We start from the raw sequence: 17603 nt of genomic DNA, 5'->3' as shown, positions 1-17603 counted from the left end.
GGGGGGTTTTTGGTGGTTTTGGGGGTCCGTACCGTGGTGGTGTTCATGATGACCTCGGGCTTTGGGGGATTTTGGGGTTTGGGGATTTTTGGGGGATTTTTGGGGGGTTTTGGGGGGTTTTTGGGGTCCGTACCGTGGTGGTGTTCATGATGACCTCGGGGTCGTCGCGCTCGTCGGGCACCACGTCCTCCTCCAGCCGGGGCACGGGAGGGGGTGCAGGGGGGGGCGCGAACGGCGTCTTCCGCCCCTTGAACAGGAACCTGGGGGGCACCGGGGGGGTCACCCCACTTTGGGGACCCCCAGGGAACCCCCAACATCCGGGGACCCCCATACACCCCTTAACTGCCAGACTGGGGACGCCCGGGGACCCCCCCCCCAAGGATGGGTGTCACCCCCTTTGTGGGGACCCTCAGGGATTGGAGACCCCTCAAGGACCCCCCAGTTCCACCCACCCCCTTTTGGTGCCCCTCAGGAATATTGGGGACCCCCCCAGCAGCGGCTGCCACCCCTTTTTGCTGCCCCCACCTCCTTTTTTTGCCCCCCACCCCATGCACCCCTTTTTGCTGCCCCCCCAGAAGTGGCTGCCACCCCTTTTCGCTGCCCCCCACCCCCTTTTTTTTCCCCCACCCCCTTTTTGTTGCCCCCACCCCTTTTTGCTGCCCCCCACCCCTTTTTGCCACCCCGCAGCAGCGGCTGCCACCCCTTTTTGCTGCCCCCACCCCCTTTTCTTTGGCCCCCCACCCCTTTTTGCTGCCCCCCACCCCATTTTTTTGCCCCACACCCCACGCACCCCTTTTCTTTGCCCCCCACCCCCTTTTTGCTGCCCCCCACCCCTTTTTGCTGCCCCCTACCCCTTTTTATTTGCCCCCCACCCCCTTTTTGTTGCCCCCACCCCTTTTTGCTGCCCCCCACCCCATTTCGCTGCCCCCCACCCCCTTTTTTTGCCCCCCACCCCCTTTTTGCTGCCCCCCCACCCCTTTTTGCCGCCCCCCAGAAGTGGCTGACACCCCTTTTTGCTGCCCCCACCCCCTTTTCTTTGCCCCCCACCCCCTTTTTGCTGCCCCCACCCCTTTTTGCTGCCCCCTACCCCTTTTTTTTTGCCCCCCACCCCCTTTTCTTTGCCCCACCCCTTTTTTTCCCCCTACCCCCTTTTTTTTTGCCCCCCACCCCTTTTTTGCTGCCCCCACCCCCTTTTTTTTTGCCCCCACCCCTTTTTTTCCCCTCACCCCCTTTCCGCTGCCCCCCACCCCCTTTCCGCTGCCCCCCCACCCCCTTTTTTTTGCCCCCCACCCCCTTTTTTTTGCCCCCCCGCCCCACCCACCCCCTCCTGGTCTTGCTCTTCTCGGTGGTCGCGTCCTTCTCGTTCTCGCCCCGGGGCGGCTCCCGGGGGGCGGCTCCGGGGGCGGCTCCCGGGGGTCCCTTCTCGGCCGGGCCGCCCTCGTCGCCCTCGGGGCTGCGGGGCCCGGCCGAGCGCCGCAGCCGCTCGAAGTCGGAGAGGGGCTCGGCCGCCGCCTCCTCGGGGGGCTCGGGCGGCGGCGCCTGCGGCAGCGGGGTGGTCCCGGGGGTGCAGCGGAAGGTGGGGTGGAACTGCACCGGGAGGCTCAGGCGCAGGAACAGCAGCTCGGGGGGCGCCGCGGGGGTCCCGGAGCTGCGGTGGGACAGCCGCAGGCACGGAGGGGTGTCCACCGTGCCGTCCAGGCGGGTCACCTGCAGAGGGGACAGCGCGGTGGTACCGGGGAGAGCGGGGGGACAGCGGGGGACAGCGGGGGAGAGCGGGGGGACAACGGGGAGACAGCGGGGTGGCAGCGGGGGAGAGCGGGAGAGAGCGGGGGGACAACAGGGGACAAGGGGGGGAGAGCGGGGGGACAGCGGGGGACAGCGGGGGAGAGCGGGGGGACAACGGGGGTGGCAGGGGGGGACAGCGGGGGACAGCGGGGGACAGCGGGGGGACAGCGGGGGACAACGGGGGGACAGCGGGGGACAGCGGGGGGACAGCGGGGGAGAGCGGGGGGACAGCGGGGGGACAGCGGGGGGATAGCGGGGGACAGCGGGGGACAGCGGGGGGATAGCGGGGGACAGCGGGGGACAGCGCGGTGGCACCGGGGCAGAGCGGGGGGACAGCGAGGGACAGCGGGGGACAGCGGGGGGACAGCGGGGGACAGCGGGGGGACAGCGAGGGACAGCGGGGGGACAGCGCGGTGGCACCGGGGGAGAGCGGGGGAGAGCGGGGGACAGCGGGGGACAGCGGGGGACAACGGGGGAACAGCGGGGGACAACGGGGGACAACGGGGGGACAGCGGGGGGACAACGGGGGTGGCAGCGGGGGGACAGCGCGGTGGTACCGGGGAGAGCGGGGGACAGCGGGGGACAGCGGGGGACAGCGGGGGACAACGGGGGGACAATGGGGGACAACGGGGGGACAGCGGGGGACAGCGGGGGGACAGCGGGGGGACAGCGGGGGGACAGCGTGGGACAACGGGGGAGAGCGGGGGGACAGCGTGGTGGCACCGGGGGACAGCGGGGGACAACGGGGGGACAGCGGGGGAGAGCGGGGGGACAGCGCGGTGGCACCGGGGGAGAGCGGGGGGACAGCGGGGGGACACCGGGGGACAACGGGGAGACAGCGGGGGGACACTGGGGGTGGCAGCGGGGGGGGACCGGGACAACACCGGGGGTAGCACCGGGAGTGGCAGCAGGAGGACACCGGGGGTGGCAGCGGGGGGACACGGCCTGGGAGGGGAGATCTGCCGGGGATGGGTGGGACCCGGTTTTTGGGGGCACTTCACCTCGTTTTGGGGACATTTCACCTCGTTTTGGGACACTCAGGGATGGGGAACCCCTTGGGGATGGGTAGGACCAGGTTTTCGGAGGCACTTCACCTCGATTTGGGGACACTTGGGGACTTTTAGGAATGCCCAAACCCCCCTAGAGACCCCCTCACCTCGAGCTGGGGGTGGTCGGGGGGCACTGGGATGAACTGGGGCAGGCTGTGGCTGAACCAGAGGGCGATGGGGACCCCAAATCCCCCCAAGCCCACCCCTCACCTCGAGCTGGGGGTGGTCGGGGGGCACTGGGATGAACTGGGGCAGGCTGTGGCTGAACCAGAGGGCGATGGGGACCCCAAATCCCCCCAGAGACCCCCTCACCTCGAGCTGGGGGTGGTCGGGGGGCACTGGGATGAACTGGGGCAGGCTGTGGCTGAACCAGAGGGCGATGGGGACCCCAAATCCCCCCAAGCCCACCCCTCACCTCGAGCTGGGGGTGGTCGGGGGGCACTGGGGACCCCAAATCCCCTCAAGCCCACCCCCTCACCTCGAGCTGGGGGTGGTCGGGGGGCACTGGGGACCCCAAATCCCCTCAAGCCCACCCCTCACCTCGAGCTGGGGGTGGTCGGGGGGCACTGGGGACCCCAAGCCCACCCCTCACCTCGAGCTGGGGGTGGTCGGGGGGCACTGGGATGAACTGGGGCAGGCTGTGGCTGAACCAGAGGGCGATGGGGACCCCAAATCCCCCCAAGCCCACCCCTCACCTCGAGCTGGGGGTGGTCGGGGGGCACTGGGATGAACTGGGGCAGGCTGTGGCTGAACCAGAGGGCGATGGGGACCCCAAATCCCCCCCTCACCTCGAGCTGGGGGTGGTCGGGGGGCACTGGGATGAACTGGGGCAGGCTGTGGCTGAACCAGAGGGCGATGGGCCGTTTCATGTTGATGGCGAAGGGCTCGTAGCCCTCCTGCAGCCCGCAGATGCCGAAGTAGCGCAGCGTGCCCACGTCCTGGCCCAGGTTCAGGTGGCCCTCCTGGCCCAGCCCCAGGCTGCACACGGGGACAAAGCCTGGGGGGGCACGGGGGGAGTCAGAACTGGGACCCCCACCCACCCCAGACCCACCTCAGAGACCCCAGACCCATCCCAGAGACCCCAGACCCACGCCCTGGCCCAGGTTCAGGTGGCCCTCCTGGCCCAGCCCCAGGCTGCACACGGGGACAAAGCCTGGGGGGACACGGGGGTCAGCACCAGGATCCCCACTCACCCCAGAGACCCCAGACCCATTCCTGGAACTCCCAGACCCATCCCTGGATGCCCCAAACCCACCCCTGGATCCCCCAGACCCACCCCAGAGCCCCCAGCCCTATCCCAGAGCCCCCAGACCCATCCCTGGATCCCCCAGACCCATCCCTGGATCCCCCAGTCCCATTCCTGCTGCCCCCAGACCCACCCCAGAGCCCCCAGACCCATCCCTGGATCCCCCAGACCCAACCCTGGATCCCCCAGACCCATTTCTGCTGCCCCCAGACCCACCCCAGAGCCCCCAGACCCATCCCTGGATCCCCCAGTCCCATTTCTGCTGCCCCCAGACCCACCCCAGGGTCTCCAAACCCACCCCAGAGCCCCCAGACCCATCCCTGGATCCCCCAGTCCCATTTCTGCTGTCCCCAGCCCCACCCCAGGGTCTCCAAACCCACCCCAGAGCCCCCAGACCCACCCCTGGATCCCCCAGACCCATTTCTGCTGCCCCCAGCCCCACCCCAGGGTCTCCAAACCCACCCCAGAGCCCCCAGACCCACCCCTGGATCCCCCAGACCCATTTCTGCTGCCCCCAGCCCCACCCCCGCTCCTCCCCCAGCCCCGGGTGACACCAGGGGGGTGTCCCCAAGCCCAGGGACCCCCCCAGGCCGGGGTCCCCCCCTCACCGTCGGCCACCTCGAAGTCCCTGAAGGCCACCTCGGAGCCGGCGTCCCCGATCAGCACCTCCCCGTTGAGGGTGAAGCTCATGTGGCACTCGCCCAGGTCGATCAGGCAGCCCACCACGTCCCCGGCCTGCCAGGGGCGCCCGAAGGACTCGCCCCCCACGTGCCACCGCTGGGCCTGGGGACACCAGGGGGACACCAGGGTCACCAGGGGGACACCAGGGTCACCAGGGGGACACCAGGGTCACCAGGGGTCACCAGGGGACACCGGGGGTCACCAGGGTCACCAGGGGGACACCAGGGTCACCAGGGTCACCAGGGGGACACTGGGGGGCACCAGGGACACGGGGGGGACACCAGGGGGTCACAGGGAACACCAGGGACACCAAGGGGACACCGGGGGACACCAGCATCACCAGGGGGACACCAGGGACACCAGGGGGACACCAGGGACACCAGGGGTCACAGGGACCCACCACGTCCCCGGCCTGCCAGGGGCGCCCGAAGGACTCGCCCCCCACGTGCCACCGCTGGGCCTGGGGACACGGGGGACACCGGGGGACACCAGGGTCACCGGGGGGACACCGGGGGACACCAGGGTCACCAGGGGGTAACAGGGGAGACCGGGGACACCGGGGGACACCAGGGTCACCAGGGGGTAACAGGGGAGACCAGGGTCACCAGGGGACACCAGGGTCACCAGGGGGACACCGAGGGACACCAGGGTCACCAGGGGACACCAGGGTCACCAGGGGGACACCAGGGGGACACAAGGGTCACCAGGGGACACCGGGGGACACCAGGGTCACCAGGGGACACCAGGGGTCACCAGGGGGTCACAGGGGACACCAGGGTCACCAGGGGACACCAGGGTCACCAGGGGGACACCAGGGGGACACAAGGGTCACCAGGGGACACCGGGGGACACCAGGGTCACCAGGGGACACCAGGGGTCACCAGGGGGTCACAGGGGACACCAGGGTCACCAGGGGGACACCAGGGTCACCAGGGGGACACCAGGGGGACACCAGGGTCACCAGGGGGACACCAGGGGTCACAGGGACCCACCACGTCCCCGGCCTGCCAGGGGCGCCCGAAGGACTCGCCCCCCACGTGCCACCGCTGGGCCTGGGGACACGGGGGACACCGGGGGACACCAGGGTCACCAGGGGGACACCAGGGTCACCAGGGGGTCACAGGGGACACCAGGGTCACCAGGGGGTCACAGGGAACACCAGGGTCACCAGGGGACACCGGGGGGACACCAGGGTCACCAAGGGGACACCGGGGTCACCAGGGTCACCAGGGAACACTGGGGTCACCAGGGGACACCGGGGTCACCAGGGGACACCGGGGGACACCAGGGTCACCAAGGGGACACCGGGGTCACCAGGGTCACCAGGGGACACCGGGGTCACCAGGGGACACCGGGGTCACCAGGGTCACCAGGTGTCACAGAAGGTGACAGCGGGACCCAGGAGGACCTGGGGTGATGGGGACATTGGGGTGTGACATGTCCCAATGGACTCCGGGGGTCTCTGAATGTCCCTGAGTGTCCTCAAGGTGTCCCTGAGTGTCCCCACATGTCCCAATGGACTCCGGGGGTCTCTGAATGTCCCTGAGTGTCCTCAAGGTGTCCCTGAGTGTCCCCACGTGTCCCAAATGTGTCCCTGAATGTCCCCAGGTGTCCCTGAGTGTCCCAAATGTGTCCCTGAATGTCCCCACGTGTCCCTGTGTGTCTCTGTGTGTCCCCACATGTCCCTCCTATGTCCCCATGCGTCTCTACATGTCCCTGTGTGTCTCTGCGTGTCCCTGCATGTCCTCAAGTGTCCCCACATGTCCCTGCATGTCCCCACGTGTCCCTGAGCATCCCTCCATGTCCCTGCATGTCCCCACATGTCCCCACGTGTCCCTCCATGTCCCCTTCATGTCCCCCTGCGTTCCCCTCATGTCCTTCCACGTGTCCCTGAGCGTCCCCCATGTCCTTTCATGTCCCCCCTCGTGTCCCTACATGTCCCCACATCTCCCTACACGTCCCCCACGTGTCCCTGCGTGTCCCCACGTGTTCCCCTCCATGTCCCCAGCTGTCCCCCCTGTCCCACCGTGTCCCCCCCATGTCCCTGCATGTCCCCCATGTCCCCAGTGTCCCCGGGGCTCACCCGGTGTCCCTTGAAGACAAAGGCCATGTCACCAGCTGTCCCCCCATGTCCCCAGATGTCCTCTCGTGTCCCTGGCTGTCCCCCCATGTCCCCAGATGTCCCCTCGTGTCTCCGGCTGTCCCCCCCATGTCCCCGGCTGTCCCCCCATGTCCCCAGATGTCCTCTCGTGTCCCCGGCTGTCCCCCCATGTCCCCAGATGTCCTCTCGTGTCCCCAGCTGTCCCCCCATGTCCCCGGCTGTCCCCCCCGTGTCCCCGGGGCTCACCAGGTGCCCGTTGAAGACGAAGGCCATGTCAATGACTGTCCCCCCATGTCCCTGGCTGTCCCCCCGTGTCCCTGGCTATTCTCCCCATGTCCCTGGCTGTCCCCCCCCATGTCCCCGGCTGTCCCCTCGTGTCCCTGGCTGTCCCCCCATGTCCCCAGCTGTCCCGTCGTGTCCCTGGCTGTCCCCCCCCCCCATGTCCCTGGCTGTCCCTGCCATGTCCCCAGCTGTCCCCTCGTGTCCCCAGCTGGTCCCCCCCATTCCTGGCTATCCCCCCGTGTCCCCCCATGTCCCCGGGGCTCACCCGGTGCCCGTTGAAGACGAAGGCCATGTCAATGACTGTCCCCCCATGTCCCTGGCTGTCCCCTCGTGTCCCTGGCTATTCTCCCCATGTTCCTGGCTGTCCCCCCATGTCCCCAGATGTCCTCTCGTGTCCCCGGCTGTCCCCCCGTGTCCCCAGCTGTCCCCTCATATCCCCGGCTGTCCCCCCATGTCCCTGGCTGTCCCCCCGTGTCCCCAGGGCTCACCCGGTGCCCGTTGAAGACGAAGGCCATGTCAATGGTTGTCCCCCCATGTCCCTGGCTGTCCCCCCATGTCCCTGGCTGTCCCCCCCCATGTCCCCGGCTGTCCCCCCGTGTCCCCGGGGCTCACCCGGTGCCCGTTGAAGACGAAGGCCATGTCGTCGGCGCCCAGCTCGGTGTCGGGGCGCAGCCCGGGCCGGGCCCAGCCCACGCGCATCTCGCCGGCCGTCACCGCCTGGAACTCGAAGTACCAGCGGCCGCTGCGCACGGCCGAGCCGCGCTCCGCCCGGAACAGCCGCGGCCGGGGGGCGCGGGGACCCCCGGGAGCCGAGCCCTGCGAGGCTGGGGGGAACGGGGGGTCAGCATCCCGAAAATGGGACATGGAACCCCAAAAACGGCACCCAGAGAGCCAAAAACGGCACCCAAAAATGGCACCCAGAGAGCCAAAAACGGCACCCAAAAATGGCACCCAGAGAGCCAAAAACGGCACCCAGAGAGCCTAAAAACTGCACCCAAAAATGGCACCCAGAGAGCCCAAAAATGGCACCCAAAAATGGCACCCAGAGAGCCCAAAAACGGCACCCAGAGAGCCCAAAAACGGCACCCAGAGAGCCCAAAAACTGCACCCAAAAATGGCACCCAGAGAGCCCAAAAACGGCACCCAAAAATGGCACCCAGAGAGCCCAAAAACGGCACCCAGAGAGCCCAAAAACTGCACCCAAAAATGGCACCCAGAGAGCCCAAAAACAGCACCCAAAAACGGCACCCAGAGAGCCCAAAAATGGCATCCAGAGAGCCCAAAAACTGCACCCAAAAACGGCACCCAGAGAGCCCAAAAATGGCATCCAGAGAGCCCAAAAACTGCACCCAAAAACGGCACCCAGAGAGCCCAAAAATGGCATCCAGAGAGCCCAAAAACTGCACCCAAAAATGGAACCCAGAGAGCCCAAAAACAGCACCCAAAAATGGAACCCAGAGAGCCCAAAAACAGCACCCAAAAATGGAACCCAGAGAGCCCAAAAACTGCACCCAAAAATGGCACCCAGAGAGCCAAAGACGGCACCCAGAGAGCCAAAAACGGCACCCAAAAACAGCACCCAGATAGCCCAAAAGCTGCACCCAAAAATGGCACCCAGAGAGCCCAAAAACGGCACCCAGAGAGCCAAAGACGGCACCCAAAAATGGCACCCAGAGAGCCCAAAAATGGCACCCAAAAATGGCACCCAGAGAGCCCAAAAACGGCACCCAGAGAGCCAAAAACGGCACCCAAAAACGGCACCCAGAGAGCCCAAAAGCTGCACCCAAAAATGGCACCCAGAGAGACCAAAAACGTCCCCCAGAGAGCGGCCGGGGGGCGCGGGGACGCCCGGGAGCCGAGCCCTGCAAGGCTGGGGAGAACGGGGGGTCAGCATCCCAAAAACGGGACATGGAACCCCAAAAACGGCACCCAGAGAGCCAAAAACAGCACCCAAAAATGGCACCCAGAGAGCCCAAAAATGGCACCCAGAGAGCCCAAAAACTGCACCCAAAAATGGCACCCAGAGAGCCCAAAAACAGCACCCAGAGAGCCCAAAAACGGCACCCAAAAACAGCACCCAGAGAGCCCAAAAATGGGAGATTGAACCCATAAATGGGACATGGAACCCCAAAAATGGGACATGGAATCCCAGAAATGACACATGGAAACCCAAAAACTACATGGAAACCGCAAAACCAGGATGTGGAAACCCAAAAATGGGAGACGGAAACCCAAAACTGGCACCCAAACAGCACCAACAGCCACGGCCGGGGTGCGCCGGGACCCCCCCCGAGGGCACACCCTGAGAATCTGGGGGAGAACAGGGGGGTCAGCACCCCAAAACGGGACACGGAGACCCCCAGAACCATCGGCCAGAAGGTCCCAACAGCTCCCAGGTGTCCCCAGATGTCCCCAGAGCGTCGCTGGCCCACTCACGCGTCTCCTGGTCGGGGGGCTCGATGTTGTAGCCGTAGCCCAGCAGGGTCCGCACGGCCTGGCACAGGCTCTCGCGGTTGGTGGCCTTGGTCCCCTCGTCCAGCAGGTTGTAGGGGACCAGCCGCGGGTTCCGCTTGTTCTTGATGTCCTGGGGACGCGGGGACAGCGGGGTCGGGGCGTGGGGACATGGGGACACAAGGTTCGGGGTGTGGGGACGTGGGGCTCAGGGGTGTGGGGACACGGGGACACTGAGCTCGGGGGTGTGGGGACACCCCCAAAGGTGTGGGGACATGGGGACAGTGGGTTCGGGGTGTGGGGACATGGGGACACAAGGTTCAGGGCGTGGGGACATGGGGACAGCGGGGTCAGGGTGTGGGGACACCCCCAAACGTGTGGGGACACGGGGACAGCAGGTTCAGGAGATTGGGGACACAGGGACACCGAGCTTGGAGGTGTGGGGACATCCCCAGAGGTGTGGGGACACAGGGACAGCGGGGTTGGGGTGTGGGGACATGGGGACACTGGGTTTGGGGCGTGGGGACATGGGGACAGTGGGTTCGGGGTGTGGGGACATGGTGACACAAGGTTCGGGGTGTGGGGACACAGGGCTCAGGGGATTGGGGACACGGGGACACTGAGCTTGGGGGTGTGGGGACACCCCCAAAGGTGTGGGGACATGGAGACAGTGGTTTTGGGGCGTGGGGACATGGGGACACAAGGTTCAGGGCGTGGGGACATGGGGACAGCGGGGTTAGGGTGTGGGGACACCCCCAAATGTGTGGGGACACAGGGACAGCAGGTTCAGGAGATTGGGGACACAGGGACACCGAGCTTGGAGGTGTGGGGACATCCCCAGAGGTGTGGGGACATGGGGACAGCAGGGTTGGGGTGTGGGGACACCTCCAGTGGTGTAGGGACACCTCCAGAGGTGTGGGGACACAGGGACAGCAGGTTCAGGAGATTGGGGACACAGGGACACCGAGCTTGGAGGTGTGGGGACATCCCCAGAGGCGTGGGGACACCTCCAGAGGTGTGGGGACACGGGGACAGCAGGGTTGGGGTGTGAGGACACCTCCAGAGGTGTGGGGACACGGGGACAGCAGAATTGGGGTGTGGGGACACCTCCAGAGGTGTGGGGACATGGGGACAGTGGGCTCAGGGGATTGGGGACACGGGGACAGCAGGGTTGGGGTGTGGGGACACCTCCAGAGGTGTGGGGACACCTCCAGAGGTGTGGGGACACGGGGACAGTGGGCTCAGGGGATTGGGGACACGGGGACAGTGAGCTGGGGCTGTGGGGACACGGGGACACCACCACAGGGGGTGTGGGGACACGGGGACACCCCCAGAGGTGTGGGGACATGGGGACACGGCCATGGGGACACAGGGCAAGGACAAGAGGAGTTTTTGGGGAGGCCAGGGGTGGGTGGGGGTCCCTCTGGGGGATTGGGGGGCTCCCAGCGGGGTTTGGGGTCCCCACCTGGGTGGTGCTGTAGGTCCAGCCCTGCTGGACCCTGTCCCGGGCCCAGACGTTGTGGCCGTTCTCGGCCAGGCGATCCACCAGGGTCAGCTGGGCCGGCGTGAGGCGCACGTGCGACAGGTCCAGCGGCGCCGGCTTGTACCCGTTGGACATGGTGTACCTGGGGAGGGGACACCTGTGGGACCACCCCGGGACCCCCAGAACTGCCCCCACCCATGGGGAACCCAAACCTCCTCAGTGGTGTCCAAACTGGGACATCCCCATCCAACTGGGATGTCCCAACCCAATGGGGATGTACAACCCCTTTGACCCATTGACATGGTGTACCTGGGGAGGAGACACCTGTGGGACCACCCCGGGACCCCCAGAACTGCCCCCACCCATGGGGAACCCAAATCTCATCAGTGGTGTCCAAACTGGGACATCCCCATCCAACTGGGACATCCCAACCCAACCAGGACATCCCAACCCAACCTTGACCTGTGGGACATGGTGTACCTGGCGAGGGGACACCTGTGGGACCACCCCTGGGCACCCCGGGACCCCCAGAACTGCCCCCACCCATGGGGAACCCAAACCTCCTCAGTGGTGTCCAAACTGGGACATCCCAACCCAAATTGGACATCCCAACCCAATGGGGATGTACAACCCAACCTTGACCTGTTGGACATGGTGTACCTGGGGAGGGGACACCTGTGGGACCACCCTGCGACCCCCAGAACTGCCTCCACCCATGGGGAACCCAAACCTCATCAGTGGTGTCCAAACTGGGACATCCCCACCCAACTGGGATGTCCCAACCCAACTGGGACATCCCAACCCAACCGGGACATCCCAACCCAACCCTGACCTGTTGGACATGGTGAGAATGGGGGGGAACCCCCTGAGGGACCCCCCCCAATCCATGGAGACCCCTCAGAAGCTCCTCCAGAACCCCAAAACTGCAAATTCCTCCCAGACTGGGATGCCCCCAAACTGGGAGTTTCTTACAAGGACCCCAAACTGGGACCCCCCCAAACTGGGACCCCAAACTGGGATCCCCCCAAACTGGGACCCCCCCAGCCCCTCCCAGCCCCCCAAACCCACGTCTTGGGCAGTTTGATCTTCTTGAGGTTCTCCTCAGCCTTCTCATCCGCCATCCCCACGTGGCAGCCAAGGGCCAGCAGCGTCCTGGGGACACCCCAAAAATCAGCACCCCCAAACCTCCGACCTCTCCTCAAAGCCCCCCTGCCCCAAATCCAGCACCCCCAACTCCAGGGGGTTCAGGATGGGGGAGACCCCAAAATCCAGCCTGTTTTGGGGAGATACCCCAAAGTGGGGGAACCCCAAAATCCCCCAAAGTCCCCCCAGTCTGAGGTGAGGGGTGACCCCAAAACCATCTGAACTCCAAAACCCCTCCAAGCCCCCCAGTGTGAGGTGAGGGGTGACCCCAAAACCATCTGAACCCCAAAATCCCTCCAAGCCCCCCAGTGTGAGGTGAGGGGTGACCCCAAAACCATCTGAACCCCAAAATCCCCCCAGTCTCCCCAGTGTGAGGTGAGGGGTGACCCCAAAACCATCTGAACCCCAAAACCCCCCAGTGCGAGGTGAGGGGTGACCCCAAAACCATCTGAACCCCAAAATCCCTCCAAGCCCCCCAGTGTGAGATGAGGGGTGACCCCAAAACCATCTGAACCCCAAAATCCCCCCAGTCTCCCCAGTCTGAGATGAGGGGTGACCCCAAAACCATCTGAACCCCAAACCCCCCCAGTGCGAGGTGAGGGGTGACCCCAAAACCATCTGAACCCCAAAATCCCCCCAGTCTCCCCAGTCTGAGATGAGGGGTGACCCCAAAACCATCTGAACCCCAAAATCCCCCCAGTGTGAGATGAGGGGTGACCCCAAAACCACCTGAACCCCAAAATCCCTCCAAGCCCCTCAGTGTGAGGTGAGGAGTGACCCCAAAACCATCTGAACCCCAAAATCCCTCCAAGCTCCCCAGTCTGAGGTGAGGGGTGACCCCAAAACCATCTGAACCCCAAAATCCCTCCAAGCCCCCCAGTGTGAGGTGAGGGGTGACCCCAAAACCATCTGAACCCCAAAATCCCTCCAAGACCCCACAATGTGAGGTGAGGGGTGACCCCAAAACCATCTGAACCTCAAAACCCCTCCAAGCTCCCCAGTCTGAGGTGAGGGGTGACCCCAAAACCATCTGAACCCCAAAATCCCCCCAGTCTCCCCAGTCTGAGATGAGGGGTGACCCCAAAACCATCTGAACCCCAAACCCCCCCAGTGCGAGGTGAGGGGTGACCCCAAAACCATCTGAACCCCAAAATCCCTCCAAGCCCCTCAGTGTGAGGTGAGGGGTGACCCCAAAACCATCTGAACCCCAAAACTCCTCCAAGACCCCCAAGTCTGAGATGAGGGGTGACCCCAAAACCATCTGAACCCCAAAATCCCCCCAGTCTCCCCAGTCTGAGATGAGGGGTGACCCCAAAACCATCTGAACCCCAAACCCCCCCAGTGTGAGGTGAGGGGTGACCCCAAAACCATCTGAACCCCAAAATCCCCCCAGTCTCCCCAGTCTGAGATGAGGGGTGACCCCAAAACCATCTGAACCCCAAACCCCCCCAGTGTGAGGTGAGGGGTGACCCCAAAACCACCTGAACCCCAAAACCCCTCCAAGACCCCCAGTCTGAGGTGAGGGGTGACCCCAAAACCACCCTCACCACCCCCAGGCTCAGAGGGGACCCCAAACCCACGTCGTTTTGGGGTGAATCCTCCCCAAACCCACTTCCCCTTCCCCAGGGGGTCCCCCAAAGAGGGGGGAACCCCCAAATTTCCCGGCGCCCCCTTACTTGAGGGTCTCCCCCGACATCTGGAGGTTGTAGCCGCGCTCGGGCTCGGGGAGGCTGTGGAAGCTCAGCAGACAGGGGTGCAGGCGCTGCACGTCGTCCCGGACCTGGGGCACCCCAAAAACACCTCCTGGCCACCGGGACCACCCCCAGCCCGGCCAGGGGGCCCCCAAAAACCCACCCGAAAGGGAAAACCCCAAAGAATCCACCGAAAAATCACCTCAAAAAGGACCCAAAGCTTGGGGAACCCCTAAAAGGGATCCCCAAAAAGGGGAAACCTCAATTTAGGGAGCCCCAAAAAGGGACCTCAATCTGGGGAGCCTTCCAAAGATATCAAATAGGGGGTTTTGGGGTTCCATGGGGGATTTTGGGGTTCCATGGGGGATTTTGGGGTTCCCCAGAGGGATTTTTGGTGTTCCCAGGGGAGATTTTGGGGTTCCCCAGAGGGATTTTTGGGTTTCATGGGGATTTGGGGTTCCTGGGGGGGATTTGGGGGTGTCTTGTGAAGATTTTGGGGTTCCTGGGGGGGATTTTGGGGTGTCTTGTGAAGATTTTGGGGTTTCTGGGGGGGATTTTGGGGTGTCTCGTGAAGATTTTGGGGTTCCTGGGGGGGATTTTGGGGTGTCTCATCAAGATTTTGGGGTTCCTGGGGGGGATTTTGGGGTGTCTCGTGAAGATTTTGAGGTTCCTGGGGGGGATTTTGGGGTGTCTCGTGAAGATTTTGAGGTTCCTGGGGGGGGGATTTTGGGGTGTCTCGTGAAGATTTTGGGGTTCCTGGGGGGGATTTTGGGGTGTCTCGTGAAGATTTTGGGGTTCCTGGGGGGGATTTTGGGGTGTCTCGTGAAGATTTTGAGGTTCCTGGGGGGGGATTTTGGGGTGTCTCGTGAAGATTTTGGGGTTCCTGGGGGGGGATTTTGGGGTGTCTCATCAAGATTTTGGGGTTCCTGGGGGGGATTTTGGGGTGTCTCGTGAAGATTTTGGGGTTCCTGGGGGGGATTTTGGGGTGTCTCGTGAAGATTTTGGGGTTCCTGGGGGGGATTTTGGGGTGTCTCGTGAAGATTTTGGGGTTCCTGGGGGGGATTTTGGGGTGTCTCGTGAAGATTTTGGGGTTCCTGGGGGGGATTTTGGGGTGCCCCACTCACAGGCCCGTAGGTCCAGCCCTGCTCGATGCGGGTCAGGGCCCAGAGCTCGTGGATGTTCTCCGCCAGCTTCTCCCGGATGCGCTCCAGGTGTGGGGGCAGCACGATCTGGGGGGGAAAAAGGGGGTGTTGGACCCCAAAATCCCCCAAACCCCCTGAAACCCCCTAAACCCTGCCCCAAATCCCACCTCCATCCCCCCAAAACCCCAAATCCCTCTAAACCCTGTCCCAGTCCTCCTTCCACCCCCCCAAACCCTGTCCCAATCCAACCAATCCCCATTCCATCCCCCCAAACCCCATCCCAATCCCCCAAAAACCCCATTCCATGCCCTCTAACCCCTATCCCAATTCCCCCAATCCCCCTTGATCCCCTCAAACCCCATCCCAATCCCCCAAAACCCCCTTCCATCCCCCCAAACCCCATCCCAATCCCCCCAAAACCCCCTTCCACGCCCCCAAACCCCATCCCAATCCCCCTTCCATCCCCCAAACCCCATCCCAATCCCCCTTCCATCCCCCAAACCCCGTCCCAATCCCCCTTCCACGCCCCCAAAACCCCATCCCAATCCCCCTTCCACCCCCCAAACCCCGTCCCAATCCCCCCAAAACCCCATCCCAATCCCCCTTCCACCCCCCAAACCCCATCCCAATCCTCCCAATCCGCCTTCCACCCCCCAAACCCCATCCCAATCCCCCCAAAACCCCCTTCCACCCCCCAGACCCCATCCCAATCCCCCTTCCACTCCCCAAACCCCATCCCAATCCCCCCAAAACCCCCTTCCACGCCCCCAAACCCCATCCCAATCCCCATTCCACCCCTCAGACCCCATCCCAATCCCCCTTCCACCCCCCAAACCCCATCCCAATCCCCCTTCCACGCCCCCAAACCCCATCCCAATCCCCCTTCCACCCCCCAAACCCCATCCCAATCCCCCCAAAACCCCCTTGATCCCCCCAGACCCCATCCCAATCCCCCTTCCACCCCCCAGACCCCATCCCAATCCCCCCAAAACCCCCTTGATCCCCCCAAACCCCATCCCAATCCCCCTTCCACCCCTCAGACCCCATCCCAATCCCCCTTCCACCCCCTAAACCCCATCCCAATCCCCCCCAATCCTCCTTGATCCCCCCAGACCCCATCCCAATCCCCCTTCCACTCCCCAAACCCCATCCCAATCCCCCTTCCATCCCCCAAACCCCATCCCAATCCCCCTTCCACCCCCCAGACCCCATCCCAATCCCCCCAAAACCCCCTTCCACCCCCCAAACCCCATCCCAATCCCCCTTCCACGCCCCCAGACCCCCTCCCCTCCCCGGCCGCTCACCTGGCAGGTGTCCACGGGGCAGGGGGTGAAGGCGGTGTGGGGCAGGGCGCGGCTGGGCCCGAGCAGGCTGCGGGCGCCGGGCGGGGCCGAGCCGCGGTACGCGGTCAGCGGCTCCAGCCGCAGCCGCTCCCGGGGCAGCAGCGCCTCGGCGCAGGGCGCGTAGCCGGGCGGCGGCACGAAGCGGAACTCGCCGTGCCGGCCCCCCAGCAGGAACCGCAGCCTGGGGGGCAGGGGGGTCCCCAGTGAGAGCCGGACCCACAGAGACCCCCGTGAGCCGCCCCAGTGAGAGCCGGACCCACAGAGACCCCCCTGAACCCCCCCATGAGAGCCGGACCCATAGAGACCCCCCTGAACCCCCCCAGTGAGAGCCGGACCCACAGAGACCCCCCTGAACCCCCCCAGTGAGAGCCGGACCCACAGAGACCCCCCTGAACACCCCCAGTGAGAGCCGGACCCACAGAGACCCCCGTGAGCCGCCCCAGTGAGAGCCGGACCCACAGAGACCCCCGTGAGCCGCCCCAGTGAGAGCCGGACCCACAGAGACCCCCGTGAGCCGCCCCAGTGAGAGCCGGACCCACAGAGACCCCCGTGAGCCGCCCCAGTGAGAGCCGGACCCACAGAGACCCCCGTGAGCCGCCCCAGTGAGAGCCGGACCCACAGAGACCCCCGTGAGCCGCCCCAGTGAGAGCCGGACCCACAGGGACCCCCCTGAACCCCCCCAGTGAGAGCCGGACCCACAGAGACCCCCCTGAACCCCCGCAGTGAGAGCCGGACCCACAGAGACCCCACAGAAACCCCCCAGTCAGAGCCGGACCCACAGAGACCCCCCTGAACCCCCGCAGTGAGAGCCGGACCCACAGAGACCCTCCTGAACCCCCACAGACCCCCCTGAACCCCCCAAGTGATTGCAGGACCCACAGAGACCCCCCTGAACCCCCACAGCCCCCCCTGAACCCCCCAAGTGATTGCAGGACCCACAGAGACCCCCCTGAACCCCCACAGACCCCCCTGAACCCCCCAGTGAGAGCCGGACCCACAGAGACCCCCCTGAACCCCCCCAGTCAGAGCCGGACCCACAGAGACCCCACAGAAACCCCCCAGTCAGAGCCGGACCCATAGAGACCCCCCTGAACCCCCACAGACCCCCCTGAATCCCCCCAGTGAGAGCCGGACCCACAGAGCCCCCCCTGAACCCCCACAGACCCCCCTGAATCCCCCCAGTGAGAGCCGGACCCATAGAGACCC

General features: G+C 65.2%; 1 protein-coding gene across 1 annotated transcript in view; it reads right to left on the bottom strand.

Annotated features, from left to right (window-relative positions):
• Positions 1–17603, bottom strand: part of LOC110481838 (ryanodine receptor 1-like) — a 154014-nt gene that overhangs the window by 103215 nt on the left and 33196 nt on the right. Inside the window, 11 exon segments of the mRNA XM_077789130.1 lie at positions 134–260; positions 1322–1707; positions 3623–3831; positions 4689–4863; positions 7757–7968; positions 9581–9728; positions 11061–11220; positions 12147–12230; positions 13898–14001; positions 15037–15141; positions 16359–16578. Of these exon segments, the coding sequence (XP_077645256.1) occupies positions 134–260; positions 1322–1707; positions 3623–3831; positions 4689–4863; positions 7757–7968; positions 9581–9728; positions 11061–11220; positions 12147–12230; positions 13898–14001; positions 15037–15141; positions 16359–16578 (1930 nt within the window).

Source organism: Lonchura striata, chromosome 31 (assembly GCF_046129695.1).
Source record: "Lonchura striata isolate bLonStr1 chromosome 31, bLonStr1.mat, whole genome shotgun sequence".
NCBI classification, from domain to species: Eukaryota; Metazoa; Chordata; class Aves; order Passeriformes; family Estrildidae; genus Lonchura; species Lonchura striata.
Note: the sequence above shows the minus strand (reverse complement) of the source record. Positions and strands in the feature narration are given on the sequence as shown.